Source organism: Misgurnus anguillicaudatus, chromosome 6 (genome assembly GCF_027580225.2).
Source record: "Misgurnus anguillicaudatus chromosome 6, ASM2758022v2, whole genome shotgun sequence".
Lineage (NCBI taxonomy): Eukaryota > Metazoa > Chordata > Actinopteri > Cypriniformes > Cobitidae > Misgurnus > Misgurnus anguillicaudatus.
In genome coordinates this window covers 17,412,754-17,436,132 of record NC_073342.2, presented here as the reverse complement: position 1 = coordinate 17,436,132, position 23,379 = coordinate 17,412,754, and the positions used below count along the sequence as shown (strand labels likewise).

The 23,379-nt window shown below is 37.0% G+C and overlaps 1 protein-coding gene across 4 annotated transcripts in view; it reads left to right on the top strand.

Moving 5' to 3' along the window:
• Positions 1-3,213: 3,213 nt before the first annotated feature.
• wt1a (WT1 transcription factor a) overlaps positions 3,214-23,379 on the top strand; it is a 32,668-nt gene continuing 12,502 nt past the window's right edge. The window contains exons 1-5 of one of the 4 annotated variants that reach the window (XM_055192451.2): positions 3,214-3,410; positions 13,445-14,260; positions 17,059-17,181; positions 18,678-18,780; positions 22,541-22,621. In XM_055192451.2, coding sequence (XP_055048426.2) covers positions 13,867-14,260; positions 17,059-17,181; positions 18,678-18,780; positions 22,541-22,621 — 701 coding nt within the window. In that variant the 5' untranslated portion in view covers positions 3,214-3,410; positions 13,445-13,866. Of the gene's footprint in view, positions 3,411-13,444; positions 14,261-17,058; positions 17,182-18,677; positions 18,781-22,537; positions 22,622-23,379 lie in introns of all 4 variants that reach the window. The other 3 variants (XM_055192450.2, XM_055192449.2, XM_055192448.2) reach the window with 3 other exon arrangements.

The following is a 23,379-nucleotide window of genomic DNA, read 5'->3' as shown; positions in this document are numbered from 1 at the left end:
GATGCCAAGAAATTACAGTTTGAGAAAGTTTTTTAAGGCCAATATTGAGATCTGAAAAAGTATCAATATTACCTATTAATCCATTAAGCATCGTCCCCATTATATTATTCTTAATATCTCAATGGGTTACAAACCTACAAATCTGGCAGCACTTTCATAAATATATTGTTCCCAAATTAATTGGCTCGGTTATCTTATTTACTTTTCAAACAAGCAAGCTCCCCCTCAAATACAAAAATAGGCATGCGTGCAATACGAAGGAGTGATTTGTGCATCTATTATTTTAACTCTATTTTTACCTTCTCTATCAGTTTGTTGCTTTTAGCACAATGCATTATAATAATCTGTAAATCAGTCTCTTATATTTTCAGTGGGAAGTAGAGATGTGTATTTATCCCCTACTGCTAGATTAATGACCACTGGTTTGACCTTACGACCTATCAGATTACAGGAAAAATGAGCTCAGAGGTCACCAGATTCAGATCAGTTCCATTCTGCTTATTGGTGCCACTGTCTTTAATTTTAGATCATAATGTCAAGCTAAGTTTTTTATTCAAATAATTTTTTTAATGATATTTTACGACTTCCTCGAACTCAGACTGTGTCTCAAGACCGCTGTCTGGACGTTCCCCTTTCGCATGCTCTTTAATAACAAAGTAAACAGTAAACGGAACTTCATTTACGGACATCTAGCGTGTGTTTTTGAAGGTGAATCACGAATGAGCTCTTCCACGAGCGTCAGTAACACGTTTGGGTTGCATCATTAATTATCAAATGAGGAATGTGCAGGCCTTTTCATCTTAATCTAGAAAGCAAGGGCCACAGCACAGCAGGAATTCAGATGATTTAGTCCGCTTTGACTTAATCAGTCTTAGAAGCAGTACAATGGCAGTGCACAATGATGGATCACTTTCAAGTCACTGAGGAGTGTTTATATAGTCTGCTTTCACTGACTTGCTTACCCTGCTGACCGGTTAAGAGAAAACGATTTTGCCGGTCGGATTTTTTCTTATATCAAAATGCTTGGTCACGGGCGACAAATGAAGAGTAAACCTGGAGCAGCACAATATTGAACAATAATGCAATCACTTTTTTAATAATAATGGGATATACAATACAATTTTGCTTTATATTTATAAAGTATGTATTATCCGCATAAATGTTTTTTTTTAAAGGAAAGCATTATTTGCTCTGCCTGCCAGTCTCTCTACTGTGCATTGACCTTAAAGGATTAGTGAATTTTCTTTAAAAAAATTCTGATAATTTACTCACCACCATGTCATCCAAAATGTTGATGTCTTTCTTTGTTCAGTCGAGAAGAAATTAGGTTTTTTTGAGGAAAACATTTCAGGATTTTTCTCATTTTAATGGACTTTAATGGACCCCAACACTTAACACTTAACTCAACACTTAACAGTTTTTTTCAACGGAGTTTCAAAGGACTTTAAACGATCCCAAACAAGGCATAAGGGTCTTATCTAGCGAAACGATTGACTTTTTTGACAAGAAAAATAAAAAATATGCACTTTTAAACCACAACTTCAGCGCGACCTCACGTAATTGCGTAATGCCGTGGAAAGGTCACGTGTTACATATACGAAACGCACATTTGCGGACCATTTTAAACAATAAACTGACACAAAGAAATTTATTTGTATCATTCGACATACAACAACGTCAGAGCGGTCCTCTTTCTCCAAACTTGTAAACACTTGGGCGTAGTTTCGCATACGTCATCCTTGACCTCTTGACGTGATGACGGAGATAGACGAAAAGTTGTGGTTTATATGTGGCATATTTTTTATTTTTCTTGTCAAAAATGACAATCGTTCGCTAGATAAGACCCTTATGCCTCGTTTGAGATCATTTAAAGTCCTTTGAAACTGTTTGAAAAAAAGTGTTAAGTGTTGGGGTCCATTAAAGTCCATTAAAATGAGAAAAATCCTGGAATGTTTTCCTCAAAAAACATAATTTCTTCTCGACTGAACAAAGAAAAATCAACATTTTGGATGACATGGTGGTGAGTAAATTATCAGGATTTGGACTAATCCTTTAAACTTTGATTATTTGTAACTTTGTTGAAGTATTAAAGTCATTGAGTTATTGCATACTTTGATATAAAGGTTGCATATTGTGATATATTGAAATCGCATCTCTTCATTTTAATATATCACAATATGCAAATTTTATATCAAATTTTAATCATGCAGCCCCACTACTCACTTAATTTATGGTTGAACTATTGTGCAAATACTAAAAGGGGTCTCACCAATTAGCGTTTATAAGTTCTGATGTTTTCATTGCTAATTAGCATGAACGTCTTCAACAAAATGATAACTTTAAAAAGCATCTTCCCTCCGGAAAGCCCCTTTATCCTGACCAGCCCATGAACCCGTGCACAGTCAGAGACGTCTCTCCTCAAGTAACTGTACACTGTAAGTTTGTTGCCAAATGATCTGACATGAAAGGATTCGTTCGCTTCTTTATGCCAAACTCTGCTGTTAGCATTTTTAATTGCTGAGCCGTGTAAACTCGGCACAAAGGGTCTTCTCGAAACAGACAGTAGCTCGCTGTCCACGATGTGCCCAACTACCAAAAACAACCTGTACACAAACAAACGACGAAGCGATAACGCTATCTGGCTGTGTCACGGGTTCAAAAACATCACAGCGGTGACCGCAATCAAAACAAAAGGCCTGACTTTCGTCCTTGACGCTGGCATATTCGATTGAAGTGTTTTTTTATCCATTCTCAGCATTTATTATTTCCAGATTTTGACATTTTGCTCAGCGTTCACGATCTGGCAAAGCATAAGCACTTTTTCGTGATTTGTAGACCTGGTATTCGATTCCTACTAAACGCTGTGGCGTTCAAACATAGAGATACTATCTTTGAAGAAACGTCCCGACATAATTTCTTGTCTCTCCTGGAGCTCGGCCAAGCTCTGTAAAGTTTTCTCTCCCCATAAACTTAAGTGGAGACTGAAAAATTTCATCTCCAGAGATTGATAGCGTGCGCTTAGGATGTAGAACTCACAGCTTTTATTAAACAAGGAGCCCTTTCTTTTTAAGTGCTCCATTGTGTGCCATTTATAGAGCGAAAGACTTCACCGTGTCTCCCATCCAAAACGATCACCCTACGTTTGGAACAATAGTGTATATAGCACGTAATGTATAAGAGCAATATATAACCGCACGTTCACTGGATGATCTGGAAGTGCACATTTGTTAAAACCCATCTGAATTGTAATTAAATCAAACGTTGAATGTTTTTCTTCTCTCTTCCACACATGCTCAAGGTTGTTCCAGCGCGTGCATACCGAAATGAATTAATTAATGGCCTTGCAGCTGGCCGTACCACTCTGGCTGATACCCTTGCTGCCTGATGTCTCCGAAAGCCTCTGTGTTTAGGTAACGTTGGACGGTTTCCCGCATCCGCTTAAATGCTGAATATCTCGGCGTTCAGGCTTTTTGAAGGCGAGCCAGGGTTTTAAATACCTCAGACGATTCTCAGCCTTTGGCTTATCTGCAGTTTGCCACAAATACAAAGCCACCTGCATGTGTTATTTTAATAGGATCTCTTAACAGCTCGGGCTTTGTGGAGCACAACAAGGCCAGATCCAGGTTCAGGGGTTAGCTGAAGCTGTCAAGAGAGGGCACTTAAAATCAAAGTTTTAACAGGATTGTAGTTGACTTGATAATACATGTATTCTACTGTAAATCTTTTATACGTTCATTTTAAAAGTACAAATATAACCCCCCCCCCACTAAACTGGCATTGTGGATTTGCCTTACAATAGAAGTAAGCTATGCCAGCATTCCAACGGATTTAAAAGCAGAAATATGACCCAGTCTGATTAAATGATCTACTGTTTTTAGAAAAAAATCATCCTATATAATGTAAAGAACACTCTGTGATAACACAACCTTGCTCATAATCTCATCCTTAGATTATGTGTGACTTCTTTTTTCGACGACTCACGATGCGAAGTTCGTCACATGTATGTAGCTCGTCATGTGTGTGGTTCGTCATTTCAAAATATGTGTTCGGCGCATCGAGTGATCCTATGTGCGTCTTGTCAAAATAAGTGCCTGCTGCAGACGCGTCTAAAGGGTTTATGATAAAAGAGACGCTCTCGTTTGCCAGATACTCACATGGGTGATTCTCACGAAAACTTGGTTTTAAAAATGTCAAGCATGAAAATGTAAAAATTGCTTAAATTTACTTTTTTTCCCACCAGACATTGAAAAACAAAGTCTGGAGTAAATGGGAACATTAATTTAAAAACTTTTACTTATCATTTAACACTTTTTGTAACATAATTTTAAAAATTAGTCCTAAAAAATCTCATTTCCGCAACAGTCAGAAAACACCAACACTGACATATTTTCAAAATGAAATGACAAACCTGAAAGAACATAATTTGGAGATTCTGCACATGCATTTAAAATCAAAGTATTATGCTTCTATTAATTAAATTAACATTTAATAAGCATCTGTTGCTGTAATGATAATCAAAATGTCGTGTAAGCATTCTGACAAGACAATATTTCAAAAAATGTAAAAAAAATGATCTTACCTGGTAGCCATCTTGAAGTAACTGGTCCATGTGCTTGGTCACTCAAAATCAAAACTTTATTAAAATTCTGTATGTGTGCTTAAAGGCGGAGTCCACGATGTTTGAAAAACGCGTTGGAAAAGGAGACGGGCCGACTACCAAAACACACTTATAGCCAATCAAATCAAATAAAATGCCGGGTTGCGTATGTGTGGGGCGGGCCTATCAACAGAAGGTCCGGATTCTATTGGGGTAGGGGCGTGTTTGTTTAGGTGATTTCAAATATCAACACTGGCTTTCAAACATCATGGACTCCGCCTTTAAACTGTTCTCAAAAAGTGTTGCGGAGGATGAGAACATCAGGCATGGACACATCATTTTCCTAATTTTTCTTCATTATTATTATACATGAATATTCAGTAAATATTTTTTCTGTCATCTAAAGTAGTCTAGCAAAACATCCATTTATTTTTTTTCTTAATATTTTTGTGTTAATTTGATTAAATTACAACATAGCGCATGTTCAAACACAGCCGGACACATTGCGGTAATGAGAATTTCAGCAGAAAATCAGATAAAATTTACAATTATAAATTTTTATGTTGAAATCACACATTGTGCAAGGTAGAACACAGTATTGTGTTAATTCTGATGCTTTTTAATGTTACTATATTACACATTTTAAAGCTAAAATCATTAGTGCCGTGGTGTTTCAATGGTTTCGTGAGAATCACCCACATAATCTCATGCGTAATCAGAGTTTAGTGTTAAGGGAGTGTCTTGCGTGTATTTTGTGAATGTGAGTGTCTCTTTTATCATAAACGGTTTTGACGCATGTGCAGCAGGCACTTATTTTGACAAAACGCCTGATGCACATGACGCAACAAACACATATTTTGAAAATACGAACCACACACACGACACTCCGAACACATATCTTGAATTTGCGCCCCTTAGAAGAGCAGTCACGCGCCACTACTGATGTGTATTGTTATGTAAATGAGGTCCTAAATGAAGTGGTAATGCTACTGTATGTAAATGTTTCAATTGAGGTATCATGTACTGTGTTAGAGTTGCCAGGTTAGCTGCCGTTACTGGGCCATGACAGTAAAGATGAAAAATTAATGTATCCTTATAGACAATATCTTTGTACATTTACGAAATATTATATAATGTTATAGTAAAGTACGAAAGCTGTGACTGGACGGGTATCCTTTAAAGGGCCCATATTATGCAAAATCCACTTTTACAAGGTATTTGGATATAAATGTGTGTTGGCAGTGTGTGAACACAACCACCCTATGAAAAATATCTACCTACTCTTCTTTTTTAATCCCCTTTTAACCAGAGCAGTCTCATTAGGCATGCTGTTTTGATTTTCTTGTTACTGTGATGTCACACTAACAAAGCTCCGCCCACGTCCACGTGACTGGTTAACTTTACCCGAAATCTTTTTTTTTAAGGGGTGGATCCATAGACTATAAAAAAGATGGACGACGCGACGTCGCCTCCCTCTATTGTAATGAATTGAAACCAAAAATATCCGACAATGGGCGCCGACATATTATGTAAAAACGGGAGTTTGGAGCCAAGGCATGCGGTATTAAACTTCCGCCCAAACGCCCGCGCAGCCAATTCAACCACGCCAATCATAACGACACGCCCCGTTTCTCTAGCATCAGATTACTAGCTAAAATGAAACTTATCACAAAAATGAACACTTGAACATATACCAGCGTGATAACAACTACTTGAAAGGACCAAAACCATCTTTCGAAAACTTTTATTGGAAGTGTAAATAATTTTTTTTATTTAGAGCAGAGTCCCATTCGTTTGAATGGAGAGGGCGGGGTTTATGACTTGTACTGCAGCCAGCCACCAGGGGGCGAACAAAGAGCCAGAGGCTTCACTTTTCAAGACGTATGAGGCACACCCGGGCGGATCACACCAAATGTGTTTATGGCCAATGCAGGCTTTTTTTTTATGGTTTTCTATGGGCAGTAAGTGTTATGCTCGCTGTTTATGCACTTAGAGTGTAAAAGCGCCTAACGTCATTTGCGTTTTTCCATTGTCCAATCGAATGAGGGGAGAGGCGGGCCTTCCGTTGTGGTGAGGGAAGTTTACAGTTGCTTGGATCAACCGGACTGCATCCACTCACTGGCTGTTTCTCAATTCCAAGAACGCAAAGAACGGACTTGCGTCCTCGTGGAGATCGAACTTGCCAGGCGACCTCGGAAGAACGAACTCAGAAGGTCGCAAGAACACAGAATGCACTTATGAGAATTGAGATTTGTGCGATCTTCTGTTGGTCACCTGACCTCCGCCATTGTTTTGCCGCAATGACTTATGGGGCGTGAAGCGATTTCAGCGCGCAAGTCTGCACTCGATGCATCCTCGATATCAAGAACACATCCGGGTATTTACTTTTATGCGTCCTCTGTACTTGCGTTCTTGAGAATTGGAATGAACTTCGACTGTTGATGATGACGTTTGCATTTAAAAGTATACCCGTGAAAACAGCACTTTTTTGCCCCCGCCCAAATAGGGGCTTTTGGGACATGCTATAACAAATGTGGGGTATTTTGAGCTAAAACTTCACAGACACATTCTAGGCACACCTGAGACTTATATTACATCTTGTAAAAATGGGCATATATTGCCCCTTTAACTCTTTCCCCGCCAGCGTTTTTAAAAAAAGTTGCCAGCCAGCGCCAGCATTTTTCATGATTTTCACAAAAGTTTAATGCCTTCCAGAAAATGTTCTTCTTTAAATCTATAAACAAACAATATATCAGATGAAAGAACAGACCCTCTGCGGTCTGTTTTCATCCTACCTTCATTAGTTCTTTTGTAATCACCTCTCAAACATGGGTAGGTTTCTTCAAAAACACCCAATTTTGAGCAAAAAGCTGAGATAAATCAATTTTTGCGAAGGACTTTTGATAGAGATCAGATGCAGAGCGATTTTTAAAACATACACGGAGTTCTTTCTCTTTCACGTGTGGCGCTACTTCCGGGTTGTATAAGTTGCGGAAGTGCGCCACCTGGTTGATAATAGCGGTAAAATCTCGTCATTGGCGGGGAAGCGTTTTCTCTTAATTGACGAGATATCTCGTCAATGGCGGCGAAAGAGTTAAAAAGGTCCTAATATGTACCATTTAGGTATATGTACCTTTTAGAGACATTTTTTCTGCAATATTTGTGCCGTTATCATCTTAGTCGCCTCTAATTTAGGACAAATATCCAAGAGGCATTTTTAATATTTGAATCAGTGCCTGTGAATACTTTTTTAATTCTGGATGAATCTCTGTGGGGAGACAAAAAAGTTACAAAAAGTGATAACAAACCTGTGCATGTTTCTGTGTGTGTGTGCATATGAGAAAGAGAAAAAAATCAGGTTAGTCAGACTGGATATGGATTTATGCACACAGACACTTTGAACAGTGAGGCATTGTTATGAAGCAGACAAGGACAATTTCATATCCAAGCATGTAGCATTGACCGCCTTTCGCCGAAGCCCCCCGCTGATAAGGTTGAAGATGAGTCATTTCACCACACATCTGCGGCTAACAGAGCTGTTATTTATTTGACAAAGATAGCATGTTCCCTGTCAGCGTTGATATCCGTTACATTTGTTGTCCGTTGTCCTCAGAGCTGTCCACTTCATTACTTACGACTTTAATCACAGGTCTTCTTAAGTTTACAATAAATCGCGCCTTCGAGCGAATCTGTTAGCACAAGACTCCACAAGCATATTCAAACTTTGGTCTCCTTTGTCATGGGTGAGCAGTAACATTTCTCATTTCCTTGAAATGCTCTCCGAGGGCTCCAGGAGAGATTCATCAAACAAGGGGAAATCATCTGGGGCTATCAATTAGTCTGCTGTACAAATGAAGTCGGTAGAGGTTCTACCTTGAAGTTTGATCTCTTTGATGCAATAGCAGGCTTTGGGAAAACAAAATATTTTCAGGGTCACTTGGACCACTGTGTTTTTCTTGAGCCTGCCGAGTACTTGGGTAAGAGTCGGCTAGGTTTGATTTTAAGATAATTTGTTGTTTGTTAAGTGGAAAAAATGCATTTTAATAGCCAGGGGAGCAATACTTTATCTCCGCTGTTGTTTTAGAAAAGCGGCATTGGACATCTACAGAATTTCCCCCGTCTCTTGGGGGAACCTATGGTTTTTTTCAGAGCAGAAATAGCAAGGAGTGGGTGTTCTGTGTGTTCAAGTGTGTATGAGGGAGTTGAGCTAAGAAGATGAGGTGAGACCTAGCGCTAACTAAAACTCATTACTTTCTCAGTAGCGTCAGTATTCGGCCTAATTGAAGCCAAACATTTTCCTGTTTTTCGCGCATCAGTCAAACCATTACGGCTTCAACAAGCAACCAAAACAGCCTACGGTCACTTGACAAATTCATTGACATATTGAGGGATGGGTACATGAGACTAGACTGGTGGTAACTTTTATCTACCCGTTGGATCTCATCCATTTCGTGCTGCCCCCATCCAAAGCTCTTGAGCTTGATGACAAGATACAGGACTTTGACACAGTGACTTCTGCTGACAAGACTGGCTTTTTCTTTTCCTCGCGCTTCTCTTCCCCGAGTTGAAGAGTTGAATCTTGGGTCAGCAGCTTTCAGCAGAACCCCAGACTACAATTCCAGATGGTGAAGTAGGACCAGATCTCAGCTCATCAATTTGATGAGAACTGCCTCTGCTTAGCCACGTCCTGCTCTTCGGTCGACGTTTCCGGCTACACCGAGGCCTAAACGTTTGACAAATAAAGACGGATCTCAGCTAATTGGTTAAGCGATGGACGCTGTGTACGAAACTGGCAACGTGATGTATTGCAGATTTAGCGGGTTTTATTATGACCTCTTGATAGCACGGCTTCTGAGACAGCGTGGCCTCTTCTTATTCTTTTTAAAGAACGTAATGGGTTTGGGACATTAGAAGCAAGTGACTGTTTATATTTATGTGGCAATTCATCTATGTGCTGATTTTCCAAATTATTATGTTGGGAAGGGGGTTGCTTTTTCACAGTGTTAAGTTTATTGCAACAGTGACCTCAGATTTGCAATATGCTTCAGCGTTTTCTGGCTTCCACTGCTAATGTTTGTGTGTGTAACTGTTGCTATGAAAGCAAACGCAACTGGCAAAGACTAGAAGCAGAGTAGATAACCTTTAAAGTCATCATACATAAAAAAACTTTCAAGGACACCTCCAACTGACTCATGTGATAAAACAGTGCCAACATTTTTGCCATGTGTATTTTGTACACAGAACAATTCACTGTAAAAGAAATGTGCTGTTTTGCAGCTGTTTGCCAGTAACTTACTGTAGATTTAAATGTACACTGTAAAAAATTAACTGTAATTATTCAGCTGGTTGCCAGTAACTTACTGTACACTGTAAAAAATTGCGTAGAAATTACAGTGTTACTTGCAGCTGGGTTGCCGGTAACTTACCGTAGATTTAAATTTATGCTATTTACTGGCAAGAGTTTGTTCAAAGTTAAATAAATTTTAAATATTAACTTTACAGAATAAAACTATGCAATAACAGCCTCATGCAAAGCATTCTGGGAACCAGAAAACATCATCAACCTTTTTCTGTTTTTTTTTTTGCTAAAAATTTTGTTTCCCAGAATGTTTTGCTTGATGCTGTTTTTTTAGTTTTAGTCTGTAAAGACAAAGACTTGTAAATGTTTAATGTTCATTTAATTTTGAACAAAATGTTGGCAGTAAATAACATAAATTTAAATCTACAGTAAGTTTCCGGCAACCCAGCTGCAATAACACTGTGATTTCTACTGTAATTTTTTTACAGTGTAGAAGATAAAAGACTGAAAATGTTTCATGTTTATTTAACTTTGAACAAACTGTTGCCAGTAAATAACATAAATGTAAAATCTACAGTAAGTTACTGGCAGCTAGTTGCCAGTAATACCCAGTAATACTGTAATTTCTACAGAGATTTTTTACAGTGTATGTTATTTATTGGCAACAGTTTGTTCAAAGTTAAATGAACATTAAACATTAACAAGTCTTGATCTTTACAAAATAAAACTATAAAACAACAGCCTCATGCAAAGCATTCTGGGAACCAGAAATCCTCATTAACCTTTTTCTGTTTTTTCCCAATTCAGATTTTGGTTCCCAGAATGCTTTACATGATGGTTTTATTTTTATTCTGTATAGATAAAGACTTGTTAATGTTTAATGTTTATTTAACTTTGAACAAACTGCTGCCATAAATAACATACATTTAAATTATACAGTAAGTTACTGCCAAACAGCTGCCAGTAATACAGTAATTTCTATTTTTTTTTGTTTACAGTGAACTTCTTTTTAGTCCAGTGTAGTATTTAGTGTCATGGGTTCGATCCAAGGAAAAGCATGTATAGCTTGAATGCATTTTAAGTCACTTTGAATAAATGTAATGTCATATAAATGTAATATCTCAATGCTGGTATATCACAAATTGTTTTAATACAAAACATTTATACAAACCTATGTTCCTCATAAAAGTAGTTTCCTATAATATATGATAAATTAAGGTCACAATCTACATGAAAAAATACAATTTTTATATGATTTTATTTGTTTTAAATCATCATTTGATTTTCAACACCTCTTTCTTGTACTTTCATGTTCCTCTACTACAGATAAATGGGTTAGTGCTCTCGTTATTAATGCGCCAATTTAATGTTTCATCTAAGACCATTAAAGCGTCTGGATGTGAGGCGCGCGTCGCGTCACACCATATTTTTCAGAGGCCGAAGTCGAGCCGCTGTGGAATTAAAATCTTCGTCACTGTCTATTACTGTTATTTTAAGTATTGTGCAAATGGTTATGAATGGCCACGCGCCCTGGTTAAAAGTCAGGGCTAAAAATTGACTAAGTGATAACAATATACAGGATTCGTTTGTTTTCACATCTCCAGCCTGAAGGTGAGGACGTCCAGCTGAGGTCTATCTCAGGTTGTAGTTGTGGTCTCCAATAATATTGCCTTTCTTTGAGTCCGTTTGCCAGAGGTTAAGCAGAGCTCAGCCCTTGCGGAGGGGAGTGTTTGTAGGGGTGTGTAAGTCCTCTCTTCCTTACGGCACATTGTGTTGTGTTACAACTGAGTCATCCCTCCTCATCTCAACATGTATTTTTCATCGACCTTTCATCGTGATGCAATTGATTGTCGCTAATTTTAAGAAGGACATTACTTTTATTCATAAGATTTAAACGACGTCGCCGTGGGTTGCATGTTTTTTGTTTCGCAATAATACGTTTTTATTATAATATATTTTATTTCAGATTTGAACTTTAGATTTTATTAAAATGAAAAGATGTTACTCATTTTAATGTGAAAGTTACCGTTTAATTGTGAGGAATTAACGGTTCATTTAAATGTGAGTGAGCACCTGCAGATGTGTTTGTCATTCATTGATGAAATGACTATAAAAACTTGCATTTTTTAAAAAAAAAGTCGCTCTGCACTTTAAAACCTTTTTCTTTTGGGCAAGAAAAATATGAGATATGAGTAAGCACGTACAAGCTGCTTTATCTTATTAAATTATGCATCGCATACAATTTAAAGCATAAAAAAGAAAGGTTGTTTGCTAGGTAGTTTCAATAATAAAAACAGACCGTTGGTTTAAATTAATCTAAACAATTAGGGTTGGGGTTGGGGTTGTCTGTATTTGGCTTAACCATGTATTGAAACCATGTTTTTGAATGTAATAATTTAATAGCCTACTGTTAAAATAAATGGCAACAAAGTAAGCGCGAGTCGTCTTTCGTTACAGTTCATATTTGCATTGCCTCTACACTTTATTGAGCCTCATTTTAAAGTTTTTTAATAGTCAAAGCCGTGTTGGACAAAATAATAATAAAAAAAACAAAACATTTAAAAACAGACCTTAAATATTTAATAATTTCAGTGATCTGGGCTCGGAAAATATAATGAAATACAGAAGGGACCAAACCACTTTAATAATTTAATTTTTTCATAGAGAAAATGATATTAAACAATAATAGATTATTATTATTATTTAAAATATTAGGGTTTTGAAAATATTTACCTAGGCTATGACAAATATGGTTTATAAATAAAATAAATAGGCTAAAATATCGCACAACAAATAAATACGGTTTAATAAATAGACCAAGCATGCGCTTGCCTACAATTATGTTACAATAAATATGTAGCCTATTACAAAACAGCACTGCAATTATTCGCCTCATTTTTGTGTAATTGGCTTATTTAACTTATGAAACCAGTGTTCTTAAATAGTTTTATAAATATCCTAAATTACAAAAAGGCATCTGTTTTATGCATATGAGATCATCCGAGCGAAAACATTTAGTTTGATTGATGTGGTAAGGATAGCTTGCGCTTGGTCCTTATGACGTGTAAGGTCACGCGCTCATCCTGGTTATACAGTATACAGGATTATTAAAAAAAAATATATTTAGCAAAATCACGTGGGCTATTAAAATTACTTTAAAAACAGTTACGTATGAAATAAAATTAAACTTTGTAATCTGTAATTCCACTTCTTTAGGTAGCCTACTTTCCTTGATATGCAATCTTTAAAGTAGGCTATATTTATTTAAATATGCATGCCACTTCACAGGAAGACATTACATACATGGCCATGTTTTATTGTAAATTGCATTTATAAGCTGTTTTATAGTGCCTGCTAAAATGTGGCCCACTATTTGTTTCAAACATCATAAAAACCCAGTCTCTGAATCATTGTTCTCCATCCTCACTCCCACAAACACACACACAGAGTTTATTGAGACTCCCTGCATGCTGTACGAGTATACAGGGAGGAGTATTGTATTGGGAGAGGTAAATGAATGAAGTGTTACACTCATCTTTCCTCACTAGGTTTTTGGCTCCTCCTCTTGACTCCTCAGTGTGGGTCTTTACGTGAGCTCCCAGGCCTCCAAAGAAAGCAGAGAAGCAAGAAAGGAGGTATACCTCTCTCCCTGTGCTCTCCTCACTCCATTCACAGATCCTGCGAGAAGTCTTCCTTTTTGGGTCCTCCCTACTGAGCACCCTTATACTTTCGATTTCCTAACTTTCAACCTAAGTCTCTATTGCAACATGGACTGAAAACAACTTCAGTATCATCTGCGACTCCTCTCGGCTGTGACAGACTTGACTCAGCGATGACACCTTGCTGGATTTGACGTTCATTGAATTTGCGTTGGATTGTAGCAGCGAACTCAAAAATCTGATCCGTTGGACCTTGACTCTTTGCCGGGCCTTTTTGCGTAAGTGTTCAGGTGTATCGTAAGTACCCTAGGATGGGATCTGATGTACGTGACCTCAACCCGCTCCTTCCCCCCGTCCCACCACTTCCAGGGGGGAACGGTAACTGCACCCTGCCCGTGAGCAGTACTCCACAGTGGACTCCAATGCTGGACTTCCACACTGGTTCACCCTACAGCTCGCTGGCCCCGCACTCCTTTATCAAGCAGGAGCCCACCTGGGGCACGCCTGACCCCCATGAGGACCCTCACTGTCTCAGTGCCTTTACTGTGCACTTCTCTGGACAGTTTACTGGGACTGGGGCCTGCAGGTACGGAGCCTTTGGGGCCCCCACACCCAGCCAGCCCCCACCCAGTCAGCCGAGGATGTTCAGCAATGGCCCTTACCTGTCCAACTGTATGGACAGTCAACCCAGCTCCAGAAGTCAGGGTGAGAAAGTATACTTATAATTCTGCATTCGACCTGTGACATTATGCAATGCTGTTAAAATGACTGTTAATTGTAAAAGCATTAACGTTTGAATGTGAAAGTCTATATAAATTTAGCTAAAACTTAGTTCTTTAGTTAAAAATTTTCACTTTAATACATTAAATTTAATAACACAGTTAAGCCTACATGCAGTTATAAGCATACCTCACATCTTGAAAAAAATTACAGTAAAATTAAAAGACATTTGTTTCGTTTCTTTATATTAGTTGACTATTTTAGATTTTGTACTGTATGTCCTATTCCCAGTATTAATATGTGCTCCTAAACGTATTAGTTATTTGACTAAATTTAGGCGCATTATTATTCAGTGGTGTTAATGTTTACGTACATTAGGTACATTACACTGTAAAACATTCAGCATTAAGTTAAAACAACTTGGTTATGCAAGTTAATTCAACCTACTGACTTGAGATAAGTTGACATAACTTATAAAAACAAGTCAAAATAGTTTAACTTAATTTGTTAAATTAAAATTATGTTGATTTGACTTGCTAACAAGTTGTTTTAACTTTTAACGACATTTTTTTACAGTACAGGAATTAAAAAAAAGTATTATACTATATTTTGATAACTACAATTCATCCTTGTAAAAGAGAAATAATTTTGCAATATTTGCAAAAAAAACCCAGCATAATTATTTAATATTAATATAATAATAGCACTGACAAACATACCTTATAAAGCCTTAATCTGAACAATATATGACAGTAAATTTATTTTAATTTACCATAAAATAATGCGGTTTGACATAATTTGCAAATTCTCTATAATATTTTGATAAATAATCTTTAATGTGAACATGGATATTAACACACTACATTTGTATTGTTTTGAAGAGCTTTAATAGAGTAGTTTGCCAGGACTTGCTGGTGTTGTTTTAGCAGTAAGTTTACATATGAGTAAATGCATTCTGTGATTTATCTGTCACCAGGGCCGTCACTTTACACATATTTGTCTACCTTGAGTAATTACATATACTAATGCTCCTGTATTTGGCAAAACATTTCACAGTCATTTTACAGATATGCTTCGAACACCTCATCACAAAGTCATTTAATACTTGGGACTCACTACTTTGTGTCTCTGGCTCGGGGTTTTCAACTTATGGGATAAAGATTTCGCAGTCAGGCAAGAAAATATTTTTCCTTCCTGTTTAATATGATAAAGTGCATCGTTTCGAACAAAGAAAAAAATGAGAGTGCAAAAATATCCCAAAGACTGATAGATTAAAACCACTAAGTAGCTCAAGAATGTAAAGTGACAGTGATTTCAGACCAGATTTGTAAAGTAGTTATTATTTGCATGGTATTGCATAAAATAAAAAAGGTAGATAAGACAAATCTAGCCTACTAGAAAGTAGTAGAAAGTACAAAAAAATAGTAGAAAGTAAAAAAATGCAGCATGAAGTTAAAACAACTTGGTTTTCCAAGTTAATTCTACATAGGCTACTATTTTAAGTTTTGACATGAATAGTTGACATAACTAATAAAAACTAGTTGAAATTAATTTTTTAAGTTAAAGCACCATAAAATATATGTTGATTTGACAAAAATGCAGCATTATACATAATTCATATGCATATTATTTATTTAATGCTTTATTTAATGTAAATGATACCCAGTAATAGATTTCTTATATAGCCTAAAATATAAACATACTGGAAACTTTGCATTAACCTGCAGATTTTTTTGTTTCAAAACATACTTTATTTTTTTTAATTTAATCAATAAATAACAGATAATAACTAATATTGGAGAACAGATAGCAATATAAAAGGAAAATTAGTGTTTTAATTTTGTTTATTATGTCAACCTGTCGCTTGGTTTGTTAATAATTGGTTACATGCAATTCAAGCTGGCTGATATTTTTTTCTCCCTTTTAAAATTCTAAGTTTTTAACTGCAAAGTTATTTATCTCATTTTGGCATAAATTTCAAATGACACAGATTTTATTTATCCATCTTGTGTGACAGCATGTAATGTATTTCTAATCAATAGCAATTAAAAATAATCAATTATTATAAATAACATTAAACCACGCTAAACTCAAATCTTGTCATGATTTTTAATTTTTGATACTTGTATATACTTAAATATAATTCGCCCCTAAACGTGAAGTGATATGAGGGCCACAGTCACTGACTAGCACTTACTGACCCCTAAGTTTTGGCCCTTGCTGAGACCCTGGTTGGATGGAAGAGAAATGGTCGACTTTAATGAGTTTTCTCTCTCTGAGGTGAAAGTGGTTGGCTTGTAATTAATGAAGATGGTGGCGGGGGACCTTGATTTACGATGTTACGTCTGACCTGGGGTTAGACCAAGGCATGATTCACCTCTAAACCTGGTGTCGAGTCTCGACTGCAGTGTCCTGCCAGCGTTTATTTTCCTCACAGCTTGTCCACTCGCCCCCAATGGGGAATGAAGGAGGGGGGGTAGAATCCAAGGAGGAATCTTATATTTCTATTAACTGCAGAAATACGTCTGTTTATTGTAAATTTGTTAGTGTTATTTGTACCTTATACCTTTCACAAAGCAATGTCATTATTTTTTTTATTAAAAGAATGCATATGGTTTGCAATTTATCAATTGACTTGAAAACTCAGCTAAAGTCATTATGTTCTACATAAATTCCTATACATAATCTAAAGAATATTCTGTGAAAATACAACCTTGATAGAGTTGAAATCAAACTTTGATGCTATCTATTAAAACTAACATACTCATACATTACTCTCCAAGGTTACAGCGCAGTTGCTTTTGATGGAGCCACCAACTACGGACACACTCCTTCCCATCACACCTCACAGTTCCCCAACCATTCCTTTAAACATGAGGACCCCATCACGCAGCAAAGCAACATGGGTAAGCATGAACGCACCGTGCACTAAATTTCATTTTATTGTGTTTGTATAAATGCACGTATTGCTGGAGATCCTAATCTGCACACACTTCCCGAGCGCTCGAGAGCTTGACCTTGCTCTTTGAACTTACATTGCGGTCTCCGTAATGTCATTCCGGGGGCAAGTCGCAGAAAACGGACAGTAAATCAAATCAGTGTTTTTCCCCAAAAGTCCTCTTTGCTCTAAAGCACGTCACATTGCTTAAGAGCTCACCGGACGACTCGGTGCATGCCACAGTAAATTTTCTCTGAGGTCTACGGCAGTGACCAGAAGATTCAGCAATGTGGGATTTCTTTCAGAATGTTTCGAACTACCACGGGACACATTCACAATGTGGATGCCGGACGCAGTTTCTTGTTTGCACTTTGAAACAGAAAACGAGGTCTCTGTGCCTTATAGCTTCAAAGAAGCTTGTTGTTTTTATAACTGCTAAGCGTACTCGGCCGCGTCTCCACAACCCTCCCTCGATTTTATGTTCTCTTTGTAAGATGCTCATACGCAACACACACACACACGCTCAGTCATGCGCTTCCTTGGAATGGGAAAGTTATGATACTCTTAGCATCCAGGCGTGGTGATTTTTTATTAGTGACTTGAGACAAACACACAAAAAGTGCACAAGTGTTCATTTTCATTCATTTAATTATCCAGTGCAATATTAAAAAAACAACAATGCATATTAAAGGTAAAGTTCACCTTAAAATGAAAAATCTGTTCTCACCCTACAAACCTTTTTGTTATACCAAACACAAATGGAGATATTTTAAAAAAAAAGCAGATCTGAGCACCATTGACTTAATATTATTATTTACTCTACTATGCTAGGAATGGTGCCCCAGATTTGTTAGGTTACAAACATTATTCATAATATATCCATTTGTTTTGGGAAGAACAAAGAAATTTATACAAGTTTGGATAAATGTAAAGGTTAAGTAAATGATGAATTTTTATTTTAGGGTACACTATCCCTTTAAATTTTTTTTAACTGTTTTCCACTCAAAATGTTCTTCAGAGCGATGCCATATTAGAAACATACAGTCAAGAATAATTTATTGTTTATAAACTAAAGACTTTTTTCCACTTGATGTTGAAGGTTATTTATGGGACCATACAGCCAAATTTTTATTTTATTTTAGCCATGACATCATGTAGCACATTTTTTAAGTTTGAAGTTGTCAGGTGTGGTTATTAGATGAATGTTTTGTATTTTCCCTTTAATATCTCCTGATGGTTTCCTTAGCAGGTTTATTTACAAATGTTTATAAAACGACAAAACTTGACCTGAATAGCTGTACCAGTCAGAAGTAAATCAAAAAGTGAATTTGTTTAAGTCCATGCTGAAACCAATTTGATAACCAGTGCAAAACGGTACATTACTGTATGTTGAAAGGTGTTAGAAAGTAAAAGCTATTAACAAATGCTATTAATGACTTCATATTCATATCTTTTGGATTTCAGGTGACCAGCAGTATCCCGTTCCTCCGCCTGTATATGGGTGCCACACGCCGTCAGACAGCTGTACAGGAAGTCAAGCTTTGCTCTTGAGGAACCCATACAACAGGTAGGGCTCCAGTCTTATCCATCATGCGTTCAAGGTCTTAAGGTATCTTATAAAACATGTTTCTCAACACATGAGATATGCACACACATTACCGTTTAAACAGGACATTTCAAGTCAAATAAATCTTTGCTGTCCCCAGAATACATATGCGAAGTTCTAGCTCAAAATTCCATATAGATAATTTATCATAACATGTCAAAATTGCCACTTTGTAGGTTTGAGCAAAAATGTGCTGTTTTGGGTGCGTCCTTTAAAATGCAAATGAGCTGATCTCTGCATTAAATGGCAGTGTCGTGGTTGGATAGTGCCAGCCCAGTCTCACGAAATTTCGTTATATAGTCATGTAATTTTTGTTATTATTTTTTCGTGATATTATCACGAATTTCCGTGTTTTCTGGTGATCGTATAACGAATTCCTGTTTTTGTGTGATTATCACGTATTGGTTACTCAACTGATGAAGCGACAATGGTTCAAAAATGTTGAGTAACCAATATGTGATAATCACACGAAAACAGGAATTCGTTATACGATCACGAAAAAACGTGGAAATTCGGGACAATATCACAAAAAAGAATCAAAAAATTAAGTGACTATATCACGAAACCTTGTGAGACTGGGTAGATAGTGCAGATTAAGGGGTGGTATTATCCCCTTTTGACATCACAAGGGTTTCACATGCTTGCAGAGAATGGTTTACCAAAACAAAGTTACTGGGTTGATCTTTGTCATATTTTCTAGGTTGATAAAAGCATTGGGGACCCAATTATAGCACGTAAACATGAAAAAAGCCGTATTTTCATGATGTGTCCCCTTTAAATTCCTGTGTTCTGCTTCTATAAAGCTTTCTTTAAATGTGATGCACATCATTAAAATCCAGGTGCCTCTTGGTTTCTACTTTATTAACACTATAACTTCATCACAGTCCTTTACATTTATGCATTTGGCAGATGCTTTTATACAAAGTGACATTCAAGCCACGCATTTTATTTATACTTGTGCTCGTAGGATTGAACCCATGCCCTCTACCAACTGATATACATAAATTAGGTGACATAACATTTGCCTGGTAGTAACCCAGCCGATGCCTAACCATTGACCACTGGCTGAACCAGTTTAATTCACTTACCCGTTTCATATCCCTATCGTGTTTATATATATATATATATATGCATCTCTTTCAAAGATTTTTCTCCTCCTAGGAGTTTTCCCACAGGGTTTTTCTCCTAGGTTTTTTTTCATCCCCTGGAGAATCAACCAACATTGTCTTAACTTAGCACTTTTGTTGCAAAACAAGATAAATCCATTTTTTAACATTTTTGTCAAAACATGTTTATTATTGTTATCATGTTATTATTTTGTTTTATGGTGCTACTTAGCTGTATTTTTAAAGTTATGAAGGTTTAAATCAAAACAAACCAACTGCAGTTGCATTGAAATTAATTGGAATGCACAACCAAAAAACGAGATTTCTAAACAATTAAAAAAACGCTGGTTATCTCGTTTTGCAACGAAACTCTTCATATGTTACATTATTACTACGCTCACTTGTACGGTTTATTCTTAGCCATTGTATTCTGCTACATCTTATCATGTAAAGCTGCTTTGAAACAATTATCAATTGTCAAATGCGCTATATAAATAACATTTAATTGAATCGTAACTAACTAGTTAAAGCCAAAAGCATTATTAAAGTTTCGACCAACAGCGATTTGGTGCGGATTTTAAATCTAAAAGTACAAATGATACACGTTTGCAGGAAGTTCAACTTAAGTTCTGTTTAGAAACAACAATCATAGATGCAAGAAAAGCCGCCATGTCACGATGCCATTGAGCACAGAGGAAGTGGGAAGTTAAATAACAAGCAGAGGAAAAGGCGCACGGGAGACCTTGTTCGTACAGGATGTTCAAATAAAGTTATCCAGCCCGTCTGAACACTAACTTCCACCTGGATAAAAGAAGTACTTTGTTTTTCCTGTGCATTAGCAAGCCCACGCATTCATAGATTGCATTATGCTAATTTATAAACAGTACAAATGAAACTATACAGTAAAAAAATGCAACATGAAGTTTAAGCAACTTAATTATGCAACTTATTAAGTTGACATAACTTAGAAAAACTTAATTTAATTTGTTAAGTTTTGTAACATAAAAATATTTTTATATGATGTTTACAATGAAGTCCTATGCATTAATATCAGTTTTATGAACATTTTGGTAAATATGAATACAAATTAGTCAAAATTAATTATGTGTTTAAAATTAATACTTCATGTCACCAAAACATTCATTTATATTTTGCTCTTGTATGGCTTAGTGGTAGAGCATTGTGTTAGCAGTGCAAAAGGTAATGGGTTCCAGGGCACACACATTTTGCTAAAATGTATACCTTTGTATAAAATAATATCTGCCAAATGAATAAATGTAAACGATGTATGCAACCGAACTGTAAAAATCTTTCATACGAGAGGCCCAGCAGTAACACATCTGTTAAAATGCAACTGGCTGTAATTTCATTTGACAGCATATTGCCAAATCAAAGCTGGTTTCTGTCGAACGTTCTTATTAAAGGTCAAGTGCTGAACAGCAGCGTGAACTCGGCCAACATAAACGCTTTAATCCACCACCCGTTTGCACTCTTAAACCAGCTCTGAATTCTTTCATTCTGATAAGTGGTTAACTGTTCTCCGAGGAATTCCCTGTAACTTCGGCTAACGGTACGCACACTACGGCCCCGAAACGATCTCACATTCCGCGGATGCCTTAACCATGTTGTTTTCCAGCCCGGAGGGAACATAAAGATTCAAAATAACAGAATCAGGATGATAAGAGGACTTTGACTCAGGTCGAACTGCATTTTTCAGTTCCTGCTCCGCTGCGTTGCAATAAACAGTCGGCTATCGGTGGCAGTGGAAGGACTGGGAATACTCAAATCCAAATGCTGTGCTGCTTTTCAAATCAAACGCCTGGTACGTACAGCCCTGTGTCTACATAGGCGTTTTAGGTGACTTGGCATACATTTGAACTCTATTATTAAAATTAGCTTTTTTTTCAATTTGAAAGGCGTATGAAACCATTCATGATTTAAAGGCTTTTTGCATTTTTGTTCAAACACAAATGCATAAATCAGCTTGAACAGCATTGCGCTAACAACGCCAAGGTCAAGGGTTTGAATCCCAGGGAGCACACGAACACACAAATCGCTAAAAGTTGACCTGAAACATTGCATACATTATTTTTACTGCTAAACAATAAAACGTTCAAACGATAATATGCCACGATCTGCAACGTAAACTCACTCGATCCTGAAACGCAGGGACTTTCCTTCTCCACTGAAGCAAAGCCTGGTACCAGGTACCGAAGTATGCTGTTCCCTGTCTGTGATGAAACGCCGTGATGTCAGAGTTGCTGGAGATAAATCCAGACTATGTGTTTGGGTGAGCACCTGGCAGGGTAACTAATAGTCCTTTTAATAACTTATGGCAGGTTTTTCAGTCAAAACCATGACCTGATTTGATTAACCGATACCCCGGTGGTACGGATAACCCCCTTTTTTTTGTGAGTATGTGGCACATTCATTCGTCGTTACCCAGGATGCTTTTGTCAAAAGCAGGGTCATTTTTCATCCACCACATTCTCCATCCGACTGTGATTGCTGGTTGTTAATAATAAGAGCGCACCACTGTGCTTGTAGTCATAGGGAAAATACTGTACATGAATATTTTCGTAAATGCTGTTTTCTGTTGTGTTGAATCCCAGCAGTGATAATTTATATCAAATGGCGTCACAGTTGGAGTGCATGGCGTGGAACCCTGTCAACCCTCTGGCGTCCAGTATTAAGAGGTAGGTCGACGTGACCCTTTTCTGTCATAGAGAAATTCTTCTCTATGTCCCAGTCATGATCCAAAAGAACAGTTAATCTCCTTTGTTAGACACACATTTGGTAACTGTACATGATTTAACTTTTGTAAGTGTCATGAAATAATTTATGCTAAACTTAACTGTTGCAATGTTTTACTGTACTACATTGTATTTGCATGTTACACTTTTCGGGGGAAATCAACAAATGGCTTACAGTTTTTTGCATAGGCTGGGTGTGGGAAAGTTTTTAACATAGAAACAAATCACGCATTTTACCTTTTAAGGACCCACTGAAGTGCCTTGAAATGCTAAGCTTAATGAGTGGCCCCTCCCCTTTTAAAATAACCAATAGCGTTTAGTTCACCTCACAGCCTAAAATCTGATTTGAAGATGAAAATGTGGAATGACGTCACAAAAAAGGCATTGATCCGTGTGGATCTCATTCTGGAGTACGCATTTATTGGCCATTGCGGTCTCATTTAAAGGAAAACACTACAGTTTTTCAATATTTTACTATGTTCTTACCTCAACTTAGACGAATTAATACATACCTATCTTTTTTCAATGCGCGCACTTGATCTTTGTACAGCGCGTTGTGAATGTGTTAGCATTTAGCCTAGCCCCATTCATTCCTTAGGATCCAAACAGTGATGAATTTATAAGCCACCAAACACTTCCATGTTTTCCCTATTTAAAGACTGTTACATGAGTAGTTACACAAGTAAGTATGGTGGCACAAA